We start from the raw sequence: 26,937 nt of genomic DNA, 5'->3' as shown, positions 1-26,937 counted from the left end.
TTGGGTGAAAATATTTGAATAAGTGACATTGAATTTTATATTGGAATGGAATAGAAATGAAAAAAATGTAATAAAATATTAAAAAAAAAAAAAAAGAAGAAGAATACAAGGGTGGGAAAGTCCTCTTTTTGGTAGGACTTTAACAGCACAATTTACTTGTATGATAAATTTCAACAATTCAAAAGAGATTTTTTATAAAAACAGTACGAAATTTTATTTTTACAATCTTCAAACATAAATATAAAGCTACAATACATATTGCGGCAGTATCATCAGAGATGGTATTGCAAATCTAATCATGGATCATGCATGGTTCACACTTGACGCGTTTCGAGATCAACAAAAATCTCTTCTTCAGAAGTGCACAAGAAGGCATAACGTATGATTCCATGTGACGAAAAAAACGCCAGGAAATATTAAGAACAAATTGTTATGTGAACACATCCACAGACTTCTCATATATCTCAGGCAAAAATGACGAAACAAAAATTAATAAAAAAACTGAGACCAGTGGATGAAAAATGCTGCCCAAACGCTTCCTGAAGGGGCCCCGCCCAAATGCAACAAGATTACCTGCTGGTTGGTACTGATAGGGCAGTGCTACTATGAGTGCGAAGCGATGACCACAAGGAATTTGCGTGAGAAAGTGTTGATGACCTGATAAAAATCAGGATTGAGATGTGAAAGAGCCCAATATGGGGCAATTTGCCAGGTCTATCCTAAGAAGCATGCTTGATGGCTGTGAGCGCTCAATAAAATAAAATGCAGAGCGCATGTCTCAAAGACAAGCTACACTTTGATTTGTGCCCACTAAAGATCCTTTTATATATTTAAAGATTTTCATTAGTTTCTTGAGGAGCTGCAGCAAGTGTTCAAGATGGAATGGAGTTAATCCCTGATGTACCATAAGGGAATTTAACCGCCTCCTGCCCGCAATATAGTAATATGACGGACGAAAGGTGGTTCTCTCATTCTGGGAGGATGTCATATGACGTTCTCCCATTCTCACCACGCATGCGCGGCTCCCAGAGCACGCAGTGCGGCGATGCGCTGTGTCCCTAGGACACAGCGGATCACCTATCCACAGAAAGAGCCGAAGATGTCGGCTTGGTCATGTGATTAGCTGTGTCCAATCACAGGTGATCACATGTAAACAGGGAAATGCCGGTTATCGGCATTTTGCTCCCCACGAGCTGTCACGCTGACAGCTTGTGAGGAGAGGACAGCCGGTAATCGGCATTCCTCGGAGGGGACATGTACACAGATCATCAGAGCACTGATGATCAGTGTGCCCTGATGATCTCTGTAGCCCCAGCAGAGCCACCTGTCAGTGTCCATCAGTGTCAGCTCTCAGTGCTCATCCATGCCTCCATAACAAAAACTAAGAAAAAACATTTTTTTTTTTTTAAATTTTCAGTGGTTTTTGGTTTGTTTAAGAAAAAATAAAAAACCCAGAGGTGATTAAATACCACCAAAATAAAGCTCTGTCACAAAAAAATTATAAAAATTTCATATGGGTACAGTGTTGCATGACCGCACAACTGTCATTCAAAGTGCAACAGCGCTGAAAGCTGGAAATTGGCCTTGGCAGGAAGGGGGTATAAGTGCCCTGTAGGCTAGTGGTTAATGAACTCTTATGTTTACATCTGTACATATTATGCCTAGCACTTATTTACTCTTTGCTCCCTTTTTGGACCCACAGTCTGTGACAGTGAAGCCAGGATACTGAGCTTGTGAATCCATAGTGTTCAAAGTTAAAATGTTATTAAACCCAGGACCCTGCATTCACTATATCTGGTCTCCCACAGCGCACGCAACATGGAAATGCAATTATTTTAGTAAATATTAACAGATAAATACATTTTCTCATCAGCAGTTAGAGCAGTCTTGTGACTTCAGCAGAGCATTGGTTAAAGCTTGTAGGAAGAGTTTTCTTTCTGCTCTAGGAGGATGTGAAACCCCTTAACCTCTGTCTGGACAGTGCTGATTGGCCCTGAGCTGATCGCATGCACCCTCCCAAGAAAAAAAAAAACCTTCTCTAGCAATACACACCAAACTGAGCATGTGCATGTGACTACGGATTCAGTCTGTATCAGGTGGACATTTCAACAAGAGGAGAGACAGAGAAGAAGGGAACAAACAGCCTTTTTACACAATGATTAGGTTCCACAGTGAGTATAACAAGCATGCTTTACTGCATATGCAGGCTGATTTTACTGTTGTGGGTTTAGTAACACTTTAAGTTGTCCCAAACTCATTCAGCCTAGAGAAGAGCAATGCAGGACAGCACAGATCTTCCGCTGCTCTCCATCCTGAATCTACAGGGCTCCTGGGCTCACTAAGAACCAAGTGAGCCAGAGACCGTGAGGGGTAGTAGGTTTTGCATGGTTTTTTGCTGAGATTTTGTGAAAAAAGGTAGAGCACATAAAAATGGGATAAAACATATTTACACTTTGCAGACAAATTGGAACAAACAAAAATTCTCGGCTTACTTTCCAGCCAGCCTGCAACAAACCAAATTACCTTGTCAAACAAATTACCCTCATGTTAAAACAAGGGGTTTAGTTTTCACACATTTGCAAAGATATGTGTAAGCTGCAGAGGCCAATTCACGGCATCCTAGTATATCTGCAGTCCTACAAGTAACTCTATACATTTTGAGAGTCTCCAAAGTTGGAGTACATACAGCAGGTAAAATAAGTATTGAACACAGGACCAATCCTGCTTTACAACGAAAACCATTGCAAATCTTGATGTGAAACTGGCTTCCTACTGCTTTTTGTCATCCAAAAAATGATTTTTTTTTTGGTGTGATTTTTTCTTAATTGAATAGAATGCAATCCACACACAGCCATTGGAGTGGTATTTTGCATCAGAAAAAGGGTATTGCACAAGTCTTGGTCCTGCTGTACAATGAAAACCATTGCAAATCTTGATGAGAAACTGGCTTTTTTTGGTGTTTTTTTTTTCTTTATTGAATAGATTGCAGTCCATACACAGCCATTGAAGTGGTCCTTTGCATCAGAAAAAGGGTATTACACAAGTCTTGGTCCTGCTGTAAAACAAAAACCATTGCAAATCTTGATGTGAAACTGGCTTCCTACTGCTTTGTGTCATCCCAAAAAATCTTTTTTTGGTGTTTTTTTTCCTTTATTGAATAGATTTCAATCCACACACAGCCATTGAAGTAGTATTTTGCATCAGAAAAAGGGTATTACACAAGTCCCAAGTCACATCAAGATTTGCAATGGTTTTCATTGTACAGCAGGATTGGTCCATAGCAAATCTTGATGTGAAACTGGCTTCCTACTGCTCTTTGTCATCCAAAAAATGATTTTTTGGTGTGTTTTTTCTTCATGGAATAGAATGCAATCCACACACAGCCATTGAAGTGGTATTTTGCATCAGAAAAAGGGTATTACACACGTCTTGGTCCTGCTGTACAACACAAACCATGGCTGCTCTATTAGCACATTTTTGGTAAAATGTTTACTATTGTTATATATTTTATGCAATGTTTTTTGGCCATCAAAAGAGGCACTTTTTTCTTTTTTTCTTAATGCCACACCTTTCTAAGGTCTGTACTGGAGATAAAAAATACAACATGTTTACAGTAACTATTATTCCATGTTTTTGGCATCAAAATAAGCACTTTTTCTTATGCTATACTTCTGTAAACTAAACTTACATCTTTTAAAAGAGACTTTAGTTACTAAAGTGTCTTTTTAAAGATGCAGGAGATAAACAAAAAAATACAAAATGTTTACTACAGGTTTAAAACTGTAAAACTTGATTTTTTGATTGCACCCTATTGCTATTAAGCTATTGCTGTTATGTTTAAATTGACATAATAAAGCTATGTTATAATTGCAGTTTTTTATATTTTGAACTCTTTATTCTAAAGCAAAATGTAATTTCATAAGCTTTAAGGGGGTGTGGTTGGGGGTGGAGCTGGGGTGGGGTTGGGGGACGGGGGTGGGGTTGGAAGCGGACCTGGGCAAGTTTGGGTGGGGCAACTGGTGGAGAGTAAGGTTTGTGCCTGGCTAGTACGTCTAGACTCGAAATTTTAAGCCTTGTGATTGATATATATATATATATATATACACACACAAACACACACACACATATGTGGTGCTATATAAGTACCTGTAATAAATAAAGAGAAGAATCTGCTTCATCACACAAACATGCAATTCAGACCTCTGCTGGAAGAATATTTTACTGACTGGACCTCCGTGATTTTTAATTCAGTACCCCTACTCTATAGTCATATTTGCTGCTCAGATGTGACTGGGAGAAAATGCTCAGCATAGAAACTCACTGAAAACTGAGCATGTGCGTTAGCTGCCAACACTGTCCCTATATGCTCCCATGGTATTCTGATCAATACAAGATGCTTATAGAGCTCTGTGTATATTCCTTCTCCAAAGAAACAACTAGAAGGTTCAATTTTCAAAATTATATGGTTTCCATTGGAACATATAAAGCATATAGTGGGGGGGGTTTTAAAATTTGGCTGCAAATTCACCAATCCATCCATGTTGTCCATGTCAATTTGAACACTCCCCTAGCATTTCTGACTGCGGCCATTTTGAGCAAGGGCAGATGATTAATTTGGCATTTACTTCCTGAAATCCATCTGCCCTTAAAATCTGTAGGATTTATATATATATATATATATATATATATACACATACATACATACACACACACTATATTGTCAAAAGTATTGGGACGCCTGCCTTTACACACACGTGAACTTTAATGGCATCCCAGTCTTAGTCTGTAGGGTTCCATTGAGTTGGCCCACCCTTTGCAGCTATAACAGCTTCAACTCTTCTAGGAAGGCTGTCCACAAAGTTTAGGAGTGTGTCTATGGGAATGTTTGACCATTCTTCCAGAAGTACATTTGTGAAGTCAGGCACTGTCGTCGGACAAGAAGGCCTGGCTCGCAGTCTCCACTCTAATTCATCCCAAAGGTGTCCTGTCGGGTTGAGGTCAGGACTCTGTGCACGCCAGTCAAGTTCCTCCACCCCAAACTCGCTCATCCATGTCTTTATGAACCTTTCTTTGTGCACTGGTGCATGTTGGAATAGGAAAGGGCCATCCCCAAACTGTTTCAACAAAGTTGGGAGCATGAAATTGTCCAAAATGTCTTGGTATGCTGACGCCTTAAGAGTCCCCTTTACTGGAACTAAGGGGCCAAGCCCAACACCTGAAAAGCAACTCCACACCATAATCCCCTGTTCACCAAACTTTACACTTGGCACAATGCAGTCAGGCAAGTACTGTTCTCCTGGCACCCGCCAAACCCAGACACATCCATCGAATTGCCAGACAGAGAAGCGTGATTTGTCACTCCAGAGAACATCTCCACTGGTCTAGAGTCCAGTGGCAGCGTGCTTTACGCCACTGCATCTGACGCTTTGCATTGTACTTGGTGATGTAAGGCCGAGAAGCTGCTACCCGGCCATGGAAAACCATTTCATGAAGCTCTCTACGCATTGCTGTTGTGCTAATCTGAAGGCCAAACAAAAGTCTTTATCTATTGACTCTGCAGACAGTTGGCGACTTCTGCGCACTGTGCCTTTCAGCATTCGTTGACCTTGCTCTGTCATTATACGTAGCCTACCACTTCGTGGCTGAGTTGCTGTTGTATCCAGTTGCTTCCACTTTGTTATAATACCACTAACAGTTGACTATGGAACATTTAGTAGCAAGCAAAATTTCACGGATGGACTTATTGCACAGGTGGCGACCTAGCATTGTACCACGCTTGAATTCACTGACCTATTCTTTCACAAATGTTTGTAGAAGCAGTCTGCATGCCTAGGTGCTTGATTTTATACAAAGAACCAGCAAACACAAATGCTCCTGCGCTTGGGGATGGACTCGATGCTACAACCACATTAAGAATGTCCTGGAACATGCACACCTTGCTGCCCTCAAATGGACCGGGGGAATCCAAATATACTGAATGGGGAAAGAACAAAAAGAGGGCACACAGGCCTAGTGCATTACCATAAAAAATGTTTAATAAAAAATAAAGTAGGTGTTGTACTCACAAACGACAATATAGTCAAGGCACATCATAAAAGAACAGCTGGATCAACACCGTGCTGAGTAACAGTCCGCAATAGGGAGTTTAGACATCCAAAAGGCTCCCCCCCCCCTTTATTTTCACCTGGTTATCTGGCCAGGAAGTCTTATTTTTAACATATTTTAAGGAGCAAGACAAAGTAGCAGTTAGGGGGTTGAGACAAACCATTTAACACTGTAGGGGAGCTTACAATGGTCAGCTTTTATTCATTTATGTAAAACCTTTATCCAAAAAGGAAAAAAATGTTTGCTGTAACTGCTTATAAAGTGTTGGCTGAAGTTCAGCTATAATTTTTTTTTTATTAAACTCCAACTAAATCTGCTAGTGTAAAACTATCCTCCACTCAGACTGACAATGCTGCTAAGGAGTCTTCCTTGCGACTACATCCAGAAGGATGACCCCTTAAGGCCTGGGACACACCTATGCAGCTTGCAGTTGATGCATGTTTCCAGTGAGTTTTGTGTTTTTCACGTACATTTTTTAGGCGTTTTGTGATTTTGGGAGGTGTCTGTCTTATGGGACAAACCAGCTAAAATAAGCAAAAAGGCATAAAAAATGCAAGCACTGATTTTTTTTTTAAATTAGTTTCCATTAAAGTCTATGGAACCAAAAACGCAACCTGCTGCGGGGAAAAAAAAAGAAAAGTCCACGATCCTTTCCAAAAAACAAACTGGTGGAAAACGCTCAGATGTGAGCGTGACCTGTACAAAACCATGTGACCTGTAGTGCGTTTATGCAAAACTGAAAAAGCACTGAAATAAAGCCTAGGTGTGAACCTATGCCTAAGACAGAAAGTGTGCTACTGGCTAGATGACCAGATGAAATAAAGGAAAAAAAAACAACAACAAAACAAGCAGCCACTACAGGTATTTTTAAGCTTCAATATACAAAATTGTTGTTTTTGGGTTTAATACTGCTTTATTCCAGCAGATGGTGGCCATAACCTGTGCCCCATGATGTTCTCTCTGCTAAATGCAGCTGAGAAAGCTTAATGGAAGGCTGTCAGTCAAGTGTCACATGATCATTTTGCATAGTTAAGCTGCTGAGTGTGGGGGGATTCCTTCCTGATCACCCAGGAGGCAATCAGATATTACTTTAACTCTCTCCTGCCACCTCATGGTGGGTGGGCTTTAATGCCGATAAGCCACATACATGCGTACCTAAAGATAAACAGAACTGTGCGCGCTCCCTGCAGTTACCGATGGCAAAGCCAGGCTGGATCACGTACATATACATTATCCAGCGTCTTCTGGGTACAGGGCGCATACATGTGCGCTCCTGCTAACCAACGCTGTCACTGACTATCGTGAGATTTTGTCAGCAGGTCCTGGCCAAGGATTTTGACCATGGTCTTGCTCATCGGCTGTAGCGAATGACAGCGACGAGTCCTGTGTTTACAATCACACAGGTCTCTGCACACAATCAGCGAAAAAAACAACCAGATCTCTTAGTAAAAACAGCATATAATACACTTGTTAGGCATACGGTTGACCCCTTGATTGCCCCTAAATGTTAACCCCTTCCCAGCCAGTGTCATTAGCACAGTGTCAGTGTACAGTACTATATCGGATATCAGTGTATTAGAGTCACTACTGATGTCAATGTAAATTAGTGTTCATCAAAATAAGCAAACTCATGAGCTGCCAAAAAATAAGATCTTAATGATGTTACAAAGATTGCTGCCAACACTTAGCTGTGTGACATATCACACTAAGCAAGTAAAACAATGTTTTGTGATGCAGCGGAATCTCCTCAAACCAAATGTGAGTGAAATTGATACAAAAACCTGGAGCCGTAAATCTTAAAAATATCCAATACTATAGATCACTAGCTGTGTTAGACCACAATCTAGTGCTGCAATCACAAACCTTCTAAAAAGCAATATAATAAATGTGCATGCACTGTATATAAATAAGCTCATAAATAAATGCTTAGCACCTATAACATAAAATAGATCACGTTAAATGTCTCCCACTTACACCATCCTCACTGTGGTGTATAAACCCTTATAAATAAATAAAATTAAACAAAATCCGTGCTGAAGAAAATAAATACATAAATACATAAAAATGTATATACAGTCCACACAATTAATGTACAGTCAATGTATGTGCACTTTGAGATCCATATTCTCATATACAGTGGGGCAAAAAAGTATTTAGTCAGCCACCAATTGTGCAAGTTCTCCCACTTAAAAAGATGAGAGAGGCCTGTAATTGGCATCATAGGTAGACCTCAACTATGAGAGACAAAATGAGAAAAAAAAATCTAGACAATCACATTGGCTGATTTGGAAAAAATTTATTTGCAAATTATGGTGGAAAATACGTATTTGGTCACCTACAAACAAGCAAGATTTCTGGCTCTCACAGACCTGTACCTTCTTCTTTAAGAGGCTCCTCTGTCCTGCACTCATTACCTGTATCAATGGCACCTGTTTGAACTTATCAGTATAAAAGACACCTGTCCACAACCTCAAACAGTCACACTCCAAACTCCACTATGGTGAAGACCAAAGAGCTGTCGAAGGACACCAGAAACAAAATTGTAGACCTGCACTAGGCTGGGAAGACTGAATCTGCAATAGGCAATCAACTGTGGGAGAAATAATTAGAAAATGGAAGACATACAAGACCACTGATAATCTCCCTTGATCTGGGGCTCCACGCAAGATCTCACCCCGTGGGGTCAAAATGATCACAAGAACAGTGAGCAAAAAACCCAGGACCACACGGGGGGACCTAGTGAATGATCTGCAGAGAGCTGGGACCAACGTAACAAAGGGTACCATCAGTAACACACTTCGCCGCCAGGGACTCAGATCCTGCAGTGCCAGACGTGTCCCCCTGCTTAAGCCAGTACATGTCCGGGCCCGTCTGAAGTTTGCTAGAGAGCATTTGGATGATCCAGAAGAGGATTGGGAGAATGTCATATGGTCAGATGAAAAAAAAATAGAACTGTTTGGTAGAAACACAACTTGTCGTGTTTGGAGGGGAGAGAATGCTGAGTTGCATCCAAAGAACACCATACCTACTGTGAAGCATGGGGGTGGCAACATCATGCTTTGGGGCTGTTTCTCCGCAAAGGGACCAGGACGACTGATCCATGTACAGGACAGAATGAATGGGGCCATGTATCGTGAGATTTTGAGTGCAAACCTCCTTCCATCACCAAGGGCATTGAAGATGAAACGTGGCTGGGTCTTCCAACATGACAATGATCCCAAACATTACCACCCGGGCAACGAAGGAGTAGCTTCAAAAGAAGCATTTCAAGGTCCTGGAGTGGCCTAGCCAGTTTCCAGATCTCAACCCCATAGAAAACCTTTGGAGGGAGTTGAAAGTCCGTGTTGCCCAGCGACAGCCCCAAAACATCACTGCTCTAGAGGAGATCTGCATGGAGGAATGGGCCAACATACCAGCAACAGTGTGTGCCAACCTTGTGAAGACTTACAGGAAACGTTTGACCTCTGTCATTGCCAACAAAGGATATATAACAAAGTATTGAGATAAACTTTTGATATTGACCAAATACTTATTTTCCACCATAATTTGCAAATAAATTATTTCTAAATCAGCCAATGTGATTGTCTGGATTTTTTCTCATTTTGTCTCTCATAGTTGAGGTCTACCTATGATGCCAATTACAGGCCTCTCTCATCTTTTTAAGTGGGAGAACGTGCACAATTGGTGGCTGACTAAATACTTTTTTGCCCCACTGTAGGTCAAATGCGCTTTATCTGTATACCCCGCACGCTGGATACTGCTCTCTTCCCACCTGTAGGCCTCTCAAGAGGGTAATTCTCAGCCCTGAATATGAGTCAATAGGTGTTCCAAGAGAAAGATAATGCAAAAGGGCCACCCATAGAGTAGTAGTTTATATAATATCTATTCGGCAAAATGTATTTCACTCGCATGTAAAATCGAAAATACACACTCATCTGCGTTCCAAGCAAAGGAAAAGAAACTACCTTCTGGTCTTGGTCGTATATATTTGCGATGAGTAGGCAGAGTATGTATCTGCGATTTAACACAGCTAGTGATTTATAGTATTGGATATTTTTAAGATTTACAGTACCAAGTTGTGGTAACAATTTCGTCACACACAGATTTGGTTGGAGATTGCACCCCACCACAAAACTTTGTTTTAATGTCAGCTAGTTTGCCTTCCAGTGATGGTCTGTTAGCGCCCGATTGCCTGCCACACTATAACAGTCCCACTATAAGTCGTTCATCATCGCCATTACCTGTATAGCATCAGAGCTATGTAAATTCCAGCATATACACTACTGTTTGTAGATATATAACTTTCATACAAATCAATTCACATACACTTATTGGGATTTTGTTTTGTTTTTTTACCAAAGACATGTAGCAGAATACATTTTGGCCTAAATTTATGAAGAAATTAGATTTTTTTTGGTTGGATATGTTCTATAACAGATAGTATAAATGTTTTTTTTTTTTTTTTAATTTTCTGTCCTTTTTCACTTATATAATAAAAAACAAAAACACACCCCAGTGGTGATCAAATACCACCAAAAGAAACCTTTATTTGTGTGTTGTGTGAAAACATTTATATAAAATTTAATTTGGGTACAGTGTTGCATGACTGAGCAATTGCCAGTTAAAGTAGCACAGCATGGAATAGCAAAACAAAATTGCCATGGCCATGAAGGGGGCAAAACCTTCTGGAGGTTAAGTGGTTAAATGAGGAATGGACAAAGAATATTGCATAAAATGTGGACTATAGTGGAGTATAGCCGAGAGCAATTAGCAATATCTGCTCTCTGTTATAAATCAGAACCATAGCGTAACTGAACCTTTACAATAAATTTAAAAGCAAAGTTCTTAAAAAAAACAAAAAAACAAACACACTGCTTTTTTGCTCACTTCTCCATCTTCAGTCTGCAGAGAGCCAGTGACTGTCAGTCACCTGCTCTCTGCTCTGCCCCTCCAGCACTTACCAGAGCGCCAGGCTGTGGAAGGAGCAGCAGTAGCTGGCTCAGGCTCGCAGTGGCATGCTGAGAGGCTGGGCCAGCCTGCGGTCAGGCATCTGGGTGGAGAACAACATTAAAGTCAGGAGCTTTCCAGAGCCTGGACCAGGTCTGTGACGTCAACCAACAGCTGAAAACGGGTCACAGGAAGGCAGAACGAAGTGTACTCATGTGACCCACAGGAGAAGTAGGGCCAAAGGAGAATTAGTATGGTAATTTAGCCACTTGCCCTCCTGAGGATTTACTCCCCTTCCTGACCAGGCCATTTTTTGTGTTACGGCGCTGTGTTACTTTAACTGACAATTGTGCATGACACCCAAATGAAATTTACGTCCTTTTTTTACCCACAAATTGAGCTTTCTTTCGGTGGTATTTGCTCGCCTTTTTTATTTTTTGCGCTACAATTTTTAGAAAAAAACAATATATTTGACTTTTTGCTATTAAACATGTCCAGTAAAAAATTAAAAAACCAAAAAAAAACCAAAACATATTTCATCATAAATTTAGGCCAAAATTTATTCTGCTACATGTCTTTGCTAAAAAAAAATCCCAATACGTGTAAAATTAATTGGTTTACGTGAAAGTTATAGCATTTACAAATAACGATATATATACTGGGGTTTAATTTTTTTTTTTTTGTACTAGTAATGGCGGCGAGCAGCGAGTTATAGCGGGACTGCGGCAGACATTCTGACACTGGGGGGAAACTGACTTGGTGTCACTGACATCCCCAGTGACACCAACACAGTCATTAGTGCTAAAAAAAAAAAAGTACTGTACTGATGACACTGGGCAGGAAGGGTTAAGATGAGGGGCGATCAAAGGGTTAACTGTGTGCGTTTTACTATGGGGGGGATGTCTGTGTGCTTCACTGTAAGCACACTGCTTTGGATGGATGTGCTGTGCACAGCCATCCAAAGAAGGTGCCAGAGCTGACAGGGCGGAGAACTGTTAGTAAACAAAACAGTTCTCCTCCCCATCGGAGATCTTCGGTAATCACTGGGCGCCACAGAGATTGACAGCTGCAGCTGTCCTACCCAGAAATGCAAAATCACACACACACACACATATATACATACAGACACACACATATATATATATATATATATACACACACACACATATACATACATGCATACCAGGGGCAGACTGACCATTTGGAAATTTGGGCAATGCCCGAGGGCCCGGGGTCAGTAGGGGGCCCCATGAGATGCCCCTGGTACCTTTTTCATAGGCTTTTTTTGAGTTTGGGCAAGGACACAGGGGCCCCATGATCCCCTATTGCCTGGGGGGCCCATGAGTTGTCAGTCCGCCCCTGATACATACATATATATACACATACACACACACGTGATTTTGCACACCCGTGCTGCTCTGAAGCAGTGTTTCTGCTATAGGGCCGTCGGGAAGCAGTTAATTCATATAACTTGTGAAGAATGTCAGAAATAATTTCCTTCTAATCCTTTGCTTAGCACGTACTAAATGATACTAGGGGCACTTACATCTCTCCGATGTCTTTGATGCCACCCCCTGTCTCCACCACGATGATACATTTCTTACAAACCAGGCCAGCTTGACCTAAAATGTAAAAGTAAAAAGTTAATACATAAGACCTAAAATTAATTTGCTTTTTATCCATTCTGAAGTTACACAAAGGTTTCTTATTTGTTACCATCCAGATTTTTTTACATAATTTGACTATACTTTTTGTGAGGGTACTGTTACATTATATGGAGTCAATCAGTTGCCACTCAGTTAAAAAGGAGTACAGCCAAAGCTCTTTTGTTCGTTCTGCACTCCTGTGACCATATTTCAGCTGTCACTCGCCCGGTCCAGGCCATCGAAAGATTCGGGCTTTAAAGTTGGGATCTACCTCAGAGTCTGGAGTGCCTCTCAGCGTGCCGCTGAAAGCCTGAGCCAACTGCCCTCTCCCCCCTCCCACAGCCCATTGCTCCAGTGATTGCTTGGGGGGGGGCAGAACAGACAGCGGTGACTGACGGTCACCACCCTCTGCTTAGAGCGGCTGTGAGGACTCAGCAATCAGCGGTCATGTGATTACTGAGTTCTCACACTTAGACGCTGCATTCACCTAGGTAAGTATAACTAGGTTAAAAAAAAAACCCTACTTCTCTTTTTAAAAAAATGGTAATTGTTTATTATGGTATAGCAAATTAAAATGATGTTTACCTTGCAACACATAGTGAAATATCATACCTGACAAAATTTTATTGATAAGAAAAAATGCCAGGCTTTACATATTACACTAATGACGTTGTTGCATGACATGTTTAACAAGTATAAAGTACCTCACAAGAAAGCACTCTGACACTAAAATATGTAGGCACTGGGCAGTAATTCAATCTGAAAATTTTACAACCAAAAGCAACTTGCCACTGTGCTCTGTATGGAGTCTCAAAGAGAAAATAATATTTTAAGCATTACACCATCTTCAAGGTTTTTGTGAACCTGGAATTTCCTTAGTTCAGGTTAGCTTAGCATTAGCACAGACAGCCATCATACTTTTTGGTTAGGCACATCGCAAGTGTAACAACAGACAGGGGAGAAGTACATCTTAAGCATACTTGTTCTGCCTTGCACACATTTTGTTTTGCGTTTTTTTTTTCCCAAAGGGAGTATTTTTTTGAATTTTGAAAGTTACAAACAAGAACTCACATTTTCCAAAGTGTTGTCATAAGTAAGCTCTACGGCAGATTTTACAAAACATTTTCAAACCATGTATTTAGGACAAGTGAGCAAATGGCGCAAATTAAAAGGACTGCTAAAAGGTTAAACATTTTTTACCATTCTCTGTGTTTTGGGATAGGGGATAGTAGTGGGACATCTTTTACCTTAGCACCTACCTGGCTTGATGCCACTGACTACAGTATCATTCTCCTCACTTCTTGGTTTCATAGGAGCAACAAAGTGAGGAGGGGAGCAGGGGCATTACTTTCCAGTGATGGGTCTATGGACACATATAGCTCGGCATGGTACCCATCAGAAGCACACACACACTTGCCCTGTTAGAACTCAGCATTCTACAGCAAGTACTAAAAATAAAGAGGAGCCTACAGTGTGGGGAGTGATAGAAGAGGACGAAAGCAATGTTTCTGTGCAAAACTGCTGAAGTATAAAGTAGTGGGGTTTTTTTGTTTTTAACTTTAAACACTTGCCCTCCAAAGGATTTACCCCCCCTTCCTGTCCAGGCCATTTTTTGCGGAATGGCGCTGCGTTACTTTCTTTCAGTGGTATTTGACCACCTGTGTGTTTTTTATTTTTGCGCTATAAAAAAAAAAAAGACCGACAATTTTGAGAAAAAGAAAAACAATATATTTTTTACTTTTTACTATTAAGCACGTGCAGTAATAAAAATTTAAAAAATAAAATTTCATCATAAATTTACATGTCTTTGCTAAAAAAAAAAATCCCATTACATGTAAATTAATTGGCTTATGTGAAAATTATAGCGTTTACAAATGGCGGTAAAAATACTGGAATTTTTTTTCTATTTTTATTAGTAATGACGGCAATCAGCGACTTATAGCAGGACTGCGGCGGGCATTCTGACACTGGGGGGAACTGACTTGGTGTCACAGACATCCCCAGTGACACCAATACAGTGATCTGTGCTTTTTAAAAAAAAAAAAAAAAAAAAAAAAAAGAAAAACACAACAGCACTGACACTGCACTAATGGCACTGGGCAGGAAGGGGATAACATCTGGGGCGATCAAAGGGTTAACCATGTGATGTTTTACTGTGTGCTTCACTGTAAGCACACTGCTTTGCATGGCTCTGCTATACAAAGCCATGCATAGCAGTGTGCAGGAGCTGACAGATGAGAGAACTGTTTACTTACAGTTCTCTCCCTTTGTTGGTAATGCTCCTCGATCATCAGCCGGGACTCTGTGATTGACAAGCGAGGCCAAGAATAGCAGCACAGGTAGGGTGCGCCCCCTACCCAGAAGTGCAAAGTCACACACATACATATATAAAGAGAGAGAGAGAGCGCACTTCGGCCTGGTAGTACTCAGGTCGCTGGTTCAAATCCCAACCACAGTACCACCTGCCTGGAGTTTGCATGTTCTCCCTGTGCCTGCGTGGGTTTCCTCCAGGTACTCTGGTTTCCTCTCACACTCCAAAGACCTGCTGGTAGGTTAATTGGCTCCTGTCTAAATTGTCCCTAGTAGGTGTATGTATGAATGTGAGTTAGGAACCTTAGATTGTACACCCCTTGGACAGGTGATACGTTTCATCCATATTTGGGTTGTGGTCCCTTTAATAGGTATGGTTTTAGTGTACTCAGTGGTTCTCACCCATGCAGAGTTAGAGGTTTCAGAAAAGTTCAATCACAAAGGAGAGGACTGACCTACGATTCTTGCCACATTAATAATTTCCAATGTGGGACCCGGAATTTTGGATATTCAGAGATATTCAGGCAGGAAAGAACCTCCACTCCTGATTACAGTAACTCGGATCCCAAAAGAGTTACACCCTGGTCGCACTGGGCAGGACTTGGCATGCAATTTGCATGCCATGTGACTTGTAAATCGTAGGCCAAGTTGCCCCCTATTGTCCGCAATTACAGCAGTCAAATCGGTGCGGTTCCAACTTGGTCAGAGCCTCACCGATTTCTAAAGTAGTACATGCACTACTTTTCGTGCGATTTGCATAGACATCTGTGTCAGATATCTTGCAAATCACACCTGAAATCACCATGTCCCCTGACTTTGAAATCGTGCGACTTCACTGTAAGTTGTACGATTTCAAAGCCAGCTTGATGTGACCAGGGTGTTAAGCTTACCTCCAGGAAGCAGGAATTACTCAGTCTGGACTTTCTTAACTGTGGGTAAAATCTTTACGTGGCCTCATTAGGTTTCATTTGTACTAAAGATTAGTATGGTTTGCCCAGAAGAAAATAAAGACTTTCCAGGTTTATGAGAAAAGACTTTGAATGTGATCCCTTAGCACAAGCACAGTAGCTAATACCCCTTATATATATATATATATATATATATATATATATACACATACACACACATACACACACAGTTGAGTTCAAAATAAAGCAGTCAGACATCACTAACCTGATTAATCTCTGTTTTTGTTAGAAATTATATTGCTACATGGCAAATAATTTACTAGCAGGTGTAGTAGAGTAATAGAAATCCAACAGACCCAACAGTCATGACATGCATGCTGCTGATTCTGTGTAACTGAATCACTAATTGAAAGGGGCATGTTCAAAATAATAGCAGTGTGGAGTTCTATTAGTGAGGTCATTCATTCTTTGAAAAACAGGTGGCAATTATTGCCCTTATTTAAGGAAGGAAGGCAGCAAATGTTGTACATGCTGGTTACAGTGCATTTCTCTCTGAAATTCTGAGGAAAATGGGTCGTTCCAGACATTGTTCAGAAGAACAGCATACCTTGATTAAAAAGTTGATTGGAGAGGGGAAAACATATAAAGAAGTGCAGAAAATGATAGGCTGATCAGCTAAAATGATCGCAAATGCTTTAAAATGGCAACCAAACCTGAAAGACGTGGAAAACGAAAAACTACCATTTGAATGGATAGAAGAATAGCCAAAATGGCAAGGACTCAGCCAACAATCAGCTCCAGGAGGATCAGAGGTGGTCTAAAGTTACCTGTGAGAACTGTTACAATTAGAAGACGCCTATGTGAAGCCAAGCTATCTGCAAGAAGCCCCCGCAAAGTCCCACTGTTGAAAAAAAAAGACGTGTGCTGAAGAGGTTACAATTTGCCAAAGAGCACATTGACTGCCCTAAAGAGAAATGGCGCAACATTTTGTGGACTGATGAAAGTAAGATTGTTCTTTTTGGGTCTAGTGGGCGGAGACAGTTTGTCAGACGACCCCCAAACACTGAATTCAAGCCACAGTACACTGTGAAGACAGTGAAGCATGGCTGCGCAAGCATCATGATATGGGGATGTTTCTCATACTACGGTGTTGGGCCTATTTATCGCATACCATGGATCAGTTTGAATACATCAGAATACTTGAAGAGGTCATGCTGCCTTATGCTGGAAATGCCCTTGAAATAGGTGTTCCATCAAGACAACAACCCCAAACACACCAGTAAACGTGCAACATCTTGGTTCCAGACCAACAAGATTGACGTTATGGAGTGGCCAGCCCAATCCCCAGATCTTAATCCAATAGAAAACTTGTGGGGTGACAGCAAAAATGCAGTTTCTGAGGCAAAACCAAGAAATAGAGAACTGTGGAATGTAGTCCAATCATCCTGGACTGGAATACCTGTTCACAGGTGCCAGAAGTTGGGTGACTCCATGCAACACAGATGTACAGCAGTTCTCAGAAACAGTGCAACTACAACTAAATATTAATTAACTGATTTAAAGGAAAGCAAAATCTTCAAACATTTTTCAGTTTGTATAGTGAATGTTTGAGTTTGTAAAGAAGAATACAAACACTGCTATTTTTTGAACAGTCAAATATTCACTTTTCTTCAATTTTGTTTAGAGGAACAACAGAAATTTGATGTATTTTTCTTCATGTTTTGATTTGGAATAGAATGTGTAGTGTTCCCAATGCATTTGTGTGTATGGAAATAAAAGCTATTAGAAGGATTTTGAGCTTTATTCACTTTTTTCAACACACTGCTATTATTTTGAACACAACTGTGTATATATATATATATTTTATTTTTTTTAAAGTCTCATGACACAGGAAACACAAACTTACATCACACAAGATGTGGAAAGAGACAGCACAAGTGCATCAAATATGGTGTGTAGGCTACTGTATGTTAATGTGGATAGTGACGATACCTAGACCAAATGTTTAACTTTTTGTTTTTGTTATCAGATGGTAACAAATCAGCAATTTTATTCCAGCCCATGTTCTACATTGAAGTTGTCATTGAATATGTTTAAGAGCCAGTTAACAGTAAGCCTGGGTTCACACTTGTGCGGTGTGGTAGATCGCATGCGATTTGCACAGGAACCGCACTGCGTTCCTGTGCAAATCACATGTGAAGTCTATGCAGTGCGATTTGAGACATACATTTTAAGGCTCAAATCACACTGCATCAAAAAAAGGTGCAGGACCCTTTTTTTTTTGGTCCGCACTAGAATTGGATCGCATGGGTATTCACACTCATGTGATCCGATTCTGCATATCGCATTTTGCGGACCGATTTCAGGGTGTTGTTAACTTAACATATACCCCCCTTAGATTGTAAGCTTCAAGGAGCAGGGCCCTCCTAACCCTCTTGTATTGAACTGTATTGTTGCTGTATTGTCTCCCTTTATATTGTAAAGCGGTGAGCTAACTGTTGGCGCTATATAAATCCTGTATAATAATATACCTACAGCCGTTCGTATGAACGGGGTGCTATTGTGATGTGGTGCAGAATTCGCACAGAAAACTGCTGCAAATTCCACACCGCATAAGCGTGAACCCAGGCTAAAGGGTACCTTTCTATATCAGAGAATGATCAGTGGCTCGTATGAGTGCATAAGAGATGCCTCAGTGGTCACCACAGCAATATTCAAAAGAGCATATATAGTGCCTTGAAAAAAGTATTCATACCTCCTGAAATGTTCCACATTTTGTCGTGTTACAACCAAAAACATAAATGTATTTTATTGGGATTTTATGTGATAGACCAACACCACAAACTGGCACATAATTGCGAAGTGGAAGAAAATGATACATGGTTTTCAAAATTCTCTTACAAATATCTGAAAAAAGTGTGGCATACATTTGTATTCAGTCCCCTTTACTCTGATACCCCTAACTAAAATCTAGTGGAACCAATTGCCTTCAGAAGTCACCTAATTAGTAAATAAAGACCATCTGTGTGTAATTTAATCTCAGTATCAATCCAGTTATTCTGTGAAGCCCCCAGGAGGTTGGTTAAAAAACAATAGTGAACAAACAGCATCATGAAGGCCAAGGAACACCCCAGACAGGTCAGGGATAAAGTTGTGAAGATGTTTAAAGCAGGGTTAGGTTATAAAAAAAAAAAATATATCCCAAGCTGTGAACATCTCATGGAGCACTGTTCAATCTATCATCCAAAAATAGAGTATGGCATAACTGCAAACCTACCAAGACATGGCTGTCCACCTAAACTGATAGGCCGGGCAAGGAGAGCATTAATCAAAGTAGCCAAGAGGCCTATGGTAAATCTGGAGGAGCTGCAGAGATCCACAGCTCAGGTAGGAGAATCTGTCAACAGGACAACCATTAGTCGTGCACTCCACAAATCTGGCCTTTATGGAAAAGTGGCAAGAAAAAAGCCATTGTTGAAAGAAAGCCATAAGAAGTCCCATTTGCTGTGTCTCCCCATATGGCTCCTCACAAAACAGCAAACATGTGGAAGAAGGTGCTCTGGTCAGATGAGACCAGATTTGAACTTTCTGACCTAAAAGCAAAACACGATGTTTGGCGGAAAACTAACGCTGCACATCACCCTAAACACACCATCCCCACCATGAAACATGGTGGTGGCAGCATAGTATTGTGGGGATGCTTTTCTTCAGCAGGGACAGGGAAGCTGGTCAGAGTTGATGGGAAGATGGATGGAGCCAAATACAGGGCAATCTTAGAAGAAAAACCTGTTACAGTCTGCAAAAGGCAGGACAATGACACTAAAACATACAGACAGAGATACAATGCAATGGTTTAGATCAAAGCATATTCATGTGTTAGAATGGCCCAGTCAAAGTTCAGACCTAAATCCAATTGAAAATCTGAAGCTTGAAAATTGCTGTTCACAGACGCTCTCTATCCAATCTGACAGAGCTTGAGCTATTTTGCAAAGAAGAATCGGCAAACATTTCACTGTCTAGCTGTGCAAAGCTGGTAGGGACATCCCCAAAAAGACTTGCAGTTGTAATTGCAGTGAAAGGTGGTTCTACAAAGTATTGACTCAGGGGGGCTGAATACAAATGCACACCATACTTTTCACATATTTATTTGTAAAAAATTTTGAAAACCATTTATCATTTTCCTTTCACTTTACAATTATGTGCCACTTTGTGTTGGTCTATCACATAAAATCTTCAAAAAAATAAATTTACATTTTGGTTGTAACATTACAAAAAGGGAAGTTTCAAGGGGTACGAATAATTTTTCAAGGCATTGTAAAGCCACCAATGTATTTGGGTCATCTGTTATGCCAAATTATATAATTTATTTGTAAATTTGGGAGAGCCAGACCCCCATTCTGCAAGGGTACATAAAGAGTCTCTAGGGAGTTTATAGGTTTCAGTTCCCAAAAGGAGGAAAGGAAAATAAAAAAAATCTAAGATTTTTTTTCTAATGAATATAAAATTGCAACATTTAATAGTATGTAAAGGAAGTGTAGCAGAAAAAGCCTTTTGAAGAGACAGTTTTTTCCATAAAGTTTAAAGGGCCAGTTCACAGTACATGTATTTCAGTGTGCTTTTTTTCTGCATCCAAAACACACAGAAAGTAGATTATATGGTTGTCAATTTTCATAGTTCACATCAGAGCTTACAGTTCCAGATGCAGAAAACAAAAACGCAGAACTGCATTTTTCCTGCACAGAACTGTACTGGAATGCAATAAAATGCATAAAAAAAATGCAAATGCCCCTATTTAAATTGAAGAAAAAGAGAGGGGCGGAAAAAATGAACTGGAACACATCAAAAACGCACTGGAACATGCCAAAACACACATGCAGAAACGCATCTGGTAGTTTAGGCCAAGTAAGGATACAGTCTATAGTCTGTAGCTTACAGATAGTTTTTGTATTCAAGGAGATAAATTGTTATGAACATATGCACGTAATTAACTTTAAAGCCTGAAAACCTCCCAAACCCACCTATAATTGAGAGGATAGCAATCAACGAATTTGTGGAGTCTGCTAAATACAGCATCAAGTCATCTGCATAGAGTCCTATTCCTTTAGGTTATGTTTCTGAAATCCCAAAAATTTGGATTCCTCCCAAGTAGTTCTTACAGCGGTTCTTTCGCAATAGCGTGATGGAGGTCTTTTTACTCTATATATATTGATGGGATCGGTGATTTGATTATTTACCCCAAGTGGGGCAACAGGTTGGTAGTAAAGCAAATTTAACTAGTCTTAGAAGTTGGTACTAAAGCTGAATTTCTGAAGATTTGTAAACAGATAGATATGCATTTAATTCTATAGAATGACCTTAAAGCCACCAACACTCTGGCGTAGATTCGTGAATAGGCAAAAAAATATTAATGGAAATTACCTGTCCAGTGTGGATCTGCTTTGGGCTGAGCTGATGTTGGCAATGACCCTATTTAGACAGAGGACTAATATTTTTTTCAATAATCTATACCCATTTTGTGTTTTCTCTAATAGAAAGTCAAGTGATCTGGCTTATTCTCTCCAGAGTTGAAAATGTGATAAGCGATTCAAAAAACTGTATTCTAGTTCCCACTTTGATGGCTTTGTCCAAATCCACCAGTTTTGATGTGATTGATCTAACCTGCTTAAACGCTTCCCACTGGATATCCTCTGAGACATTGGTGTCATTTTCCAACCAATAGTTTTACATGTATACATGGAGGGCATGTATAACAAAATGTTTTATCTTCCAACCACAATGGACTCAATTGCCTCATACGATATCCCATGTTTTGAGAGTGACAAAGTCAACATCAAAGGGGAATGGTCAGAGACTGCCAAGGTGAGATATTGGACATCAAAAAACTTGGTAAGTACCTTTAGGACACAAACATATTCAGACAAGAAAAAGTATATATGTGGCAAAGTAACAGGAATACGTATGCATCTCAAGGTACTTCTACTGCCAGACTTCCGCGCACCCCCTACCTGGAATGCAAAATCAAGTGTATATTTACACACGTGATTTTGCTCACCCGTGCCACCCTGTAGCAGTATATCTGCTATAGGGCAGTCGGGAACCGGTTAAATAAAACAAACAATTGGAAAACATTAGGCCATGGCCCTTTATTGCAGTTAAAAGCTCAAATAAATTTATTGGAAAAAAAAAAAAAAAAAAACTTCCTTTAAACCTTTTTAAATATTCATAAACAAAAACAATATTACCTGAAATAAATAGCAAATACCAAAGCTCAGTCACCAAGACTTGAGCTGAACATAACAGTCCATTAAAGTCATGAATCACACTTTTCCCCCCTACAACAGTTGGCAATAGTAGGATAGCCACGACAAAGGGCAGGGCAGGCAGTAATCAGCTGGTCTTGATTGAAGATCTAACTGCTGAAAATAACCTCAGGAGACAGACATTCTATAGGTAGGCGAAAGTCCCGATTGGATTCGGTTTTTCCCTCCGGAACTCCCTAACCAATCATAAAGCAATCTGCAACAAGCTGATCTGTTTACGACAGCTTCTAGCTGATATTCTCTCTGGATACAGGAAAGGGGGACCTGAAATAGATAAAAAGGAGAGCCAAAAACTGCCCAGCAACAAAAAAAACCTTAACAGCTAAACAAGATTTAACTAATAAGTGCTCACAATCCCATGGGGCCACTTCATTATATTTGTGGCCCTACCATTCTCTAAATGGTGCTTAGTCAAGCAGGAAACCGCCTGTGTTCAGGGTTCATGCAGCAGGGCAGCTACTCGGCATGGGACCTGTAAGTTAATGGAGATCACTGTAGTAGCAGTGCCTACTACAATGATCTCCAGCTTCCAGGGAGATCCCACTGGTATGGTGAATAGCTACATTGGTCCAAGCTGGACCACTGTAATTATGTAAAAATATCCATACCCTGAGTTCTTCTTTATGCAAATTGAAACTTAATTTGCAATTTAAAAAGTGAGCTGGAACAGCCTAAAGGATATGCTTCTTGTAGTTGTGTATGTGAAACATGGAAACCAGTTCTCTTCAAGAGTGAGAAGGCAAGAGTATTTTATGCAGAAGAGATATGTATGGCTCTTCTGTATTAGGTCTGCCTGTTTAAAAAAAAAAATAATAATAAATTTGCAAATGGTTACACTTTAGCATCCCTGGTAACGCTAAGAATTGCCTCGGTGTTAAAAAGTGCAGTATGGAGGCCAGCAAGGGTCTTTTAAGGCACCCAGTGGGGAGGCTTTCAAGGTGACTGGGTGATCCTTTTCAGTAGCGAATAGTTGATACGGATTCGCTGTTCTGCTTGAGGACTGTCTTAACATAGTCCTTCAGCAGTGAGAAATCCACTGAATCTGCATAATGAGGGAAGCCTGCATGATCTGTGTCAGCACCAGTTCTACAGCCTGACTCAGGCTTTTGGTTAAATGCAAATTGTGGAAATTTGCAGAACAGTGTAAGGGCTTTTTAATTTTTTTTATTTTGCTGGCTGTAAAGTGCGCTGGGAAACACATTTTGTTTTGTCTGCTCTATGCAAAGCCCTTCCTTTTGCACATTATTAGAAAGGCTAGTTTGTTTGGATTCCCACGCTCTCCCTGGGACAAAGTCACTGCAACAACTAGATAATGTCCAAGGATTCTGAAGCAGGAAAAACTTGGTCTTGGTGGGATCTATCTGCTCAGAGGAATCAGATGGTAGTCCTAGGGATAGGAGATACTCAAATTACTGGAATGCCTTGGGTTTTTTGGGGTAGTTTCTTCTACCCATACCTATTTGATCAAAGCAGGGACTACAGAACATAAGGAAAGGTATGAAGGCCTACTCAAAATGCAAGCCTGTGACAACATAAGGGGGCTGAAAGGGACCGGAAAGAAAAAAGTACTCCTTACCTGATGACAAGGGAGCTAAGGGTACATATGGTGTGGGCCTTTTTAGAAATGGCTGAATGATGACCCTCACCCACCACTGACAGATCGCTACCAGTGCTTGAAACTGGTGAAGCCCAATTCAACTGGATCTTGCAAAAGTAAGCCCCATCAGTAAGAAAGTCTGCTTATGGATCCTTATAGTTTGCACCTTCCTGAAGGTCAGTAGGTGTTCTTGGGATACACTAAGGATCCAAGTCCCTATTCAAGTAGGGACAGCTAAAGCTAGTTCTCTGGAGAGGAAGGACCCTGAGAGGTATCCACAAGGGGATGTTCCTGTCCCAAGGACAGTAGATCTTACTGAAGAGGAGTGGGGGTGTGGCTTGCACCCATGTGGACTGGATCAAGGGGGTCCAGAAATGGGAGGAACCAAGGCAGACTGAGAATGTAATGAGAATGTAAGAAATGTGCCTGTGTGCGTCAAAGGGTACTTTCTGCACCCGACTGACAAAGAAAAGGGACCCATCCGGGTGCAAAATCAGCTCCCCTTTGTAGACGTGGGAAGTATACCTTCATATAGAAGGCTTTTTAGAGGGGTTGAAAAAAAGACTTAAGGGCACCTGCTGCACAAGTAGATGGAAAACATTTCCCGTGCATTCTCTGGTGGGGACCAAAACCCATGTTTCCCATTAGGTGTATTGGAAAGGTCTTTATATCTGTAGGATCTCTAAAAGACCCAGTGCAGGAAACCGCAAGCTAATCTTCCAAATGCAGGGAAGAATGTACTTCGTCAATAACGGTCCAACACGACTTAGAGTCAGAGATGGTCACAGGGACCAATGGTCTGGCCTAATTTAGGGGCTCAAAGATTCACTCTGCAGGGGACAATGTTGGAATACATATAGAGCATCAGCGGAAAGTGTGCGTGTAGAGCTTAGTGCCTGTGGCCAAAAAGTTCTGGGTGGATGTGAAGGTTCCTGAGAACAGAACAGGGGACTCAACCAGAGAGAGTTGAGGATAATTCCAATAAATAAGGCCCTATAACTGTAGAGGTACCGAGTTCTAGATTAAAGGCACTAGTTCCCTCTGAAGATACAGAGTAGATACCACATATATACTAGGGGACTATTGCCAGGGGTCCCCTGTAGCAACAGGACTGTCTCTCGTGTCTTTGTGCAGACAAGTTGAACCCCTTTAGAGGCGAGGCAATTCAACTAGGTTGAAAGTGTGAAGCAAGCCCTCAATTACTCTGGTAGTTAGTGCTGATAACAGTTGGGCAACCAAAGACAAGCAGTGGGAAAAGTCCCACGTAGTGCTTTGCAAGCAGGAACGCAGAAGGATAGTGCTTTCACTGCACAGATTAGTGGGAAAGATCATGAAGCGTGCATGACACTCAACCCAGCAGATGACATCAAAGCTCAGTCCCTCAGCATTAAAGTGGTTCTTAAGCCTTAAGGTTTTTTTTTTACCTTAAAAAAAAGGCATACTATGCATTAGGGTAAAAAAAAAAAAAAAAAAAAAAAAAAAAAAACCACACTTATGTGCCACAGGATGCCCCCCAGCCTCTCCTTATAGTTACCTGAGCCCAATCTCGATCCAGCACTGTGCCCAAGAACAGCGGCTCTCTCCACCCTCTCCCTCACAGGGCAGACTGATGGCTCCCGCTGCTGTCAATCAAATTCCATGACAAGGGAGCAGGGGACAGGGCCGAGCCGCAATGTATCTAGATTTTTAGATTTTTGTGGGGGCACATGCCAAAGAGGAGGAGCCAGGAGCCCCAGAAGTAAAGGATCAGGGATGCTCTGTGCAAACTCACTGCACAGAGCAGGTATGTGTGGTAAGTATGACCTGTGTTTTTTTTTTTAGGAAAATAATAAAAGGAGAGGAGGGAGAGAAGGAAAGAGGGAGGGAAGGGAAGGGGAGGGGGGGGAAGGGAAGGGGAGGGGGGGGAAGGGAAGGGGAGGGGGGGGAAGGGAAGGGGAGGGGGGGGAAGGGGAGGGGAGGGAAGGGGAGGGGGGGGAAGGGAAGGGGAGGGGGGGGAAGGGGAGGGGAGGGAAGGGGAGGGGGGGAAGGGGGGGGGGAGGGAAGGGGAGGGGGGGAAGGGAAGGGAGAAGAAGAAGGACAGCATGGTGTGAACGGGCCCCAAATCATATAACATGTGCTAGGGTATAATAAATATTTTGCAGGTTCATTATTGGAGAACTCTCAAAAAACACACATAAATTACAACCTTAGAAATGCAACAACTTTATAAAAATGCTGCTGACAAAAAATGTAATTTTTTCTTTTATTTAATAGCATTTTATGTTACCCTAACAGGAAGAATATCCTTACTGAGCTGTTTTTACCACAAAAGATTGTGTAATTGGAACTGTAAGAGACCCTTCACACCAGTGAGCCACACTGATCACAAGGCTGCTTGTGTGCACTGGGAGACATTTTATTGAATGTTGCAACAGCCAGCACTCATGCATCAGGCTTGAATGAGATGTACCTATACTGCATTCAGATCTAAGGGACCTTAGTGCACAGGCATTCTGGCACTAGACTTTTACTGTTGGGATGTAAACAATACAAGAGGACACTGCCATCAACGGAGGTTAAATATGCACCCGAGAGCAGATGGTTCAGCCTAAAGCAGTAGTTCAAGAGGAGTTCCACTCAAAAGTAGAAGCTTCGCCTATTTGCCTCCTCCTCCCTGACACTGCCATATTTTGCACCTTTTGGGGGGAGCTGGTTTTGACAGGTACCTGCTCCCACTTCTGGCTCCATTCGCTGCGGCAAAGTGAGCCGGAAGTGCAGCCCGCTGCTTGCTCCTGCAGTCTCCTGGGAACTTTCACAGGTCCCAGCAGACTGCTGAACCAATCAAGAGGCGCGGCGCAACCCGTGCATGTACAGTGGGCACCAGGCTGTGAAGTCGCAAGCTGTCACAACCTAGTGCCCACAGTAAAGATACCTTCGCCATGGAGGACAGAAGGAGAGAAGAGATTGCACGAGTGAGCACATCGCTAGCCCCGGGACAGGTTTGTATATTTATTAAAAGTCAGCAACTACAGTTTTTGTAGCTGCTGACTTTTAATAAACACAAAAACGGTTGGAACTCTACTTTATGGTGGACCTTCATTCTCTCATTCAAAACTGACTACTTG

The 26,937-nt window shown here is 41.2% G+C and overlaps 1 protein-coding gene across 3 annotated transcripts in view; it reads right to left on the bottom strand.

The window, feature by feature from the left end:
- The window catches only part of LOC149459407 (uncharacterized), a 132,117-nt gene that overhangs the window by 81,720 nt on the left and 23,460 nt on the right, over window positions 1-26,937 (bottom strand). For all 3 annotated transcript variants that reach the window (XM_089681163.1, XM_089681164.1, XM_089681162.1), the window contains exon 2: window positions 12,599-12,674. In XM_089681163.1, the coding sequence (XP_089537289.1) occupies window positions 12,599-12,649 (51 nt within the window). In that variant the 5' untranslated portion in view covers window positions 12,650-12,674. The remainder of the gene's footprint in view (window positions 1-12,598; window positions 12,675-26,937) is intronic.

The sequence above is a fragment of the Staurois parvus genome, unplaced genomic scaffold, assembly GCF_062004578.1.
Source record: "Staurois parvus isolate SC_StPar_1 unplaced genomic scaffold, SC_StPar_1.0 ptg000261l, whole genome shotgun sequence".
NCBI lineage: Eukaryota > Metazoa > Chordata > Amphibia > Anura > Ranidae > Staurois > Staurois parvus.
The sequence above is the reverse complement of the archived record's forward strand: the minus strand, read 5'-3'. Positions and strand labels throughout refer to the sequence as shown.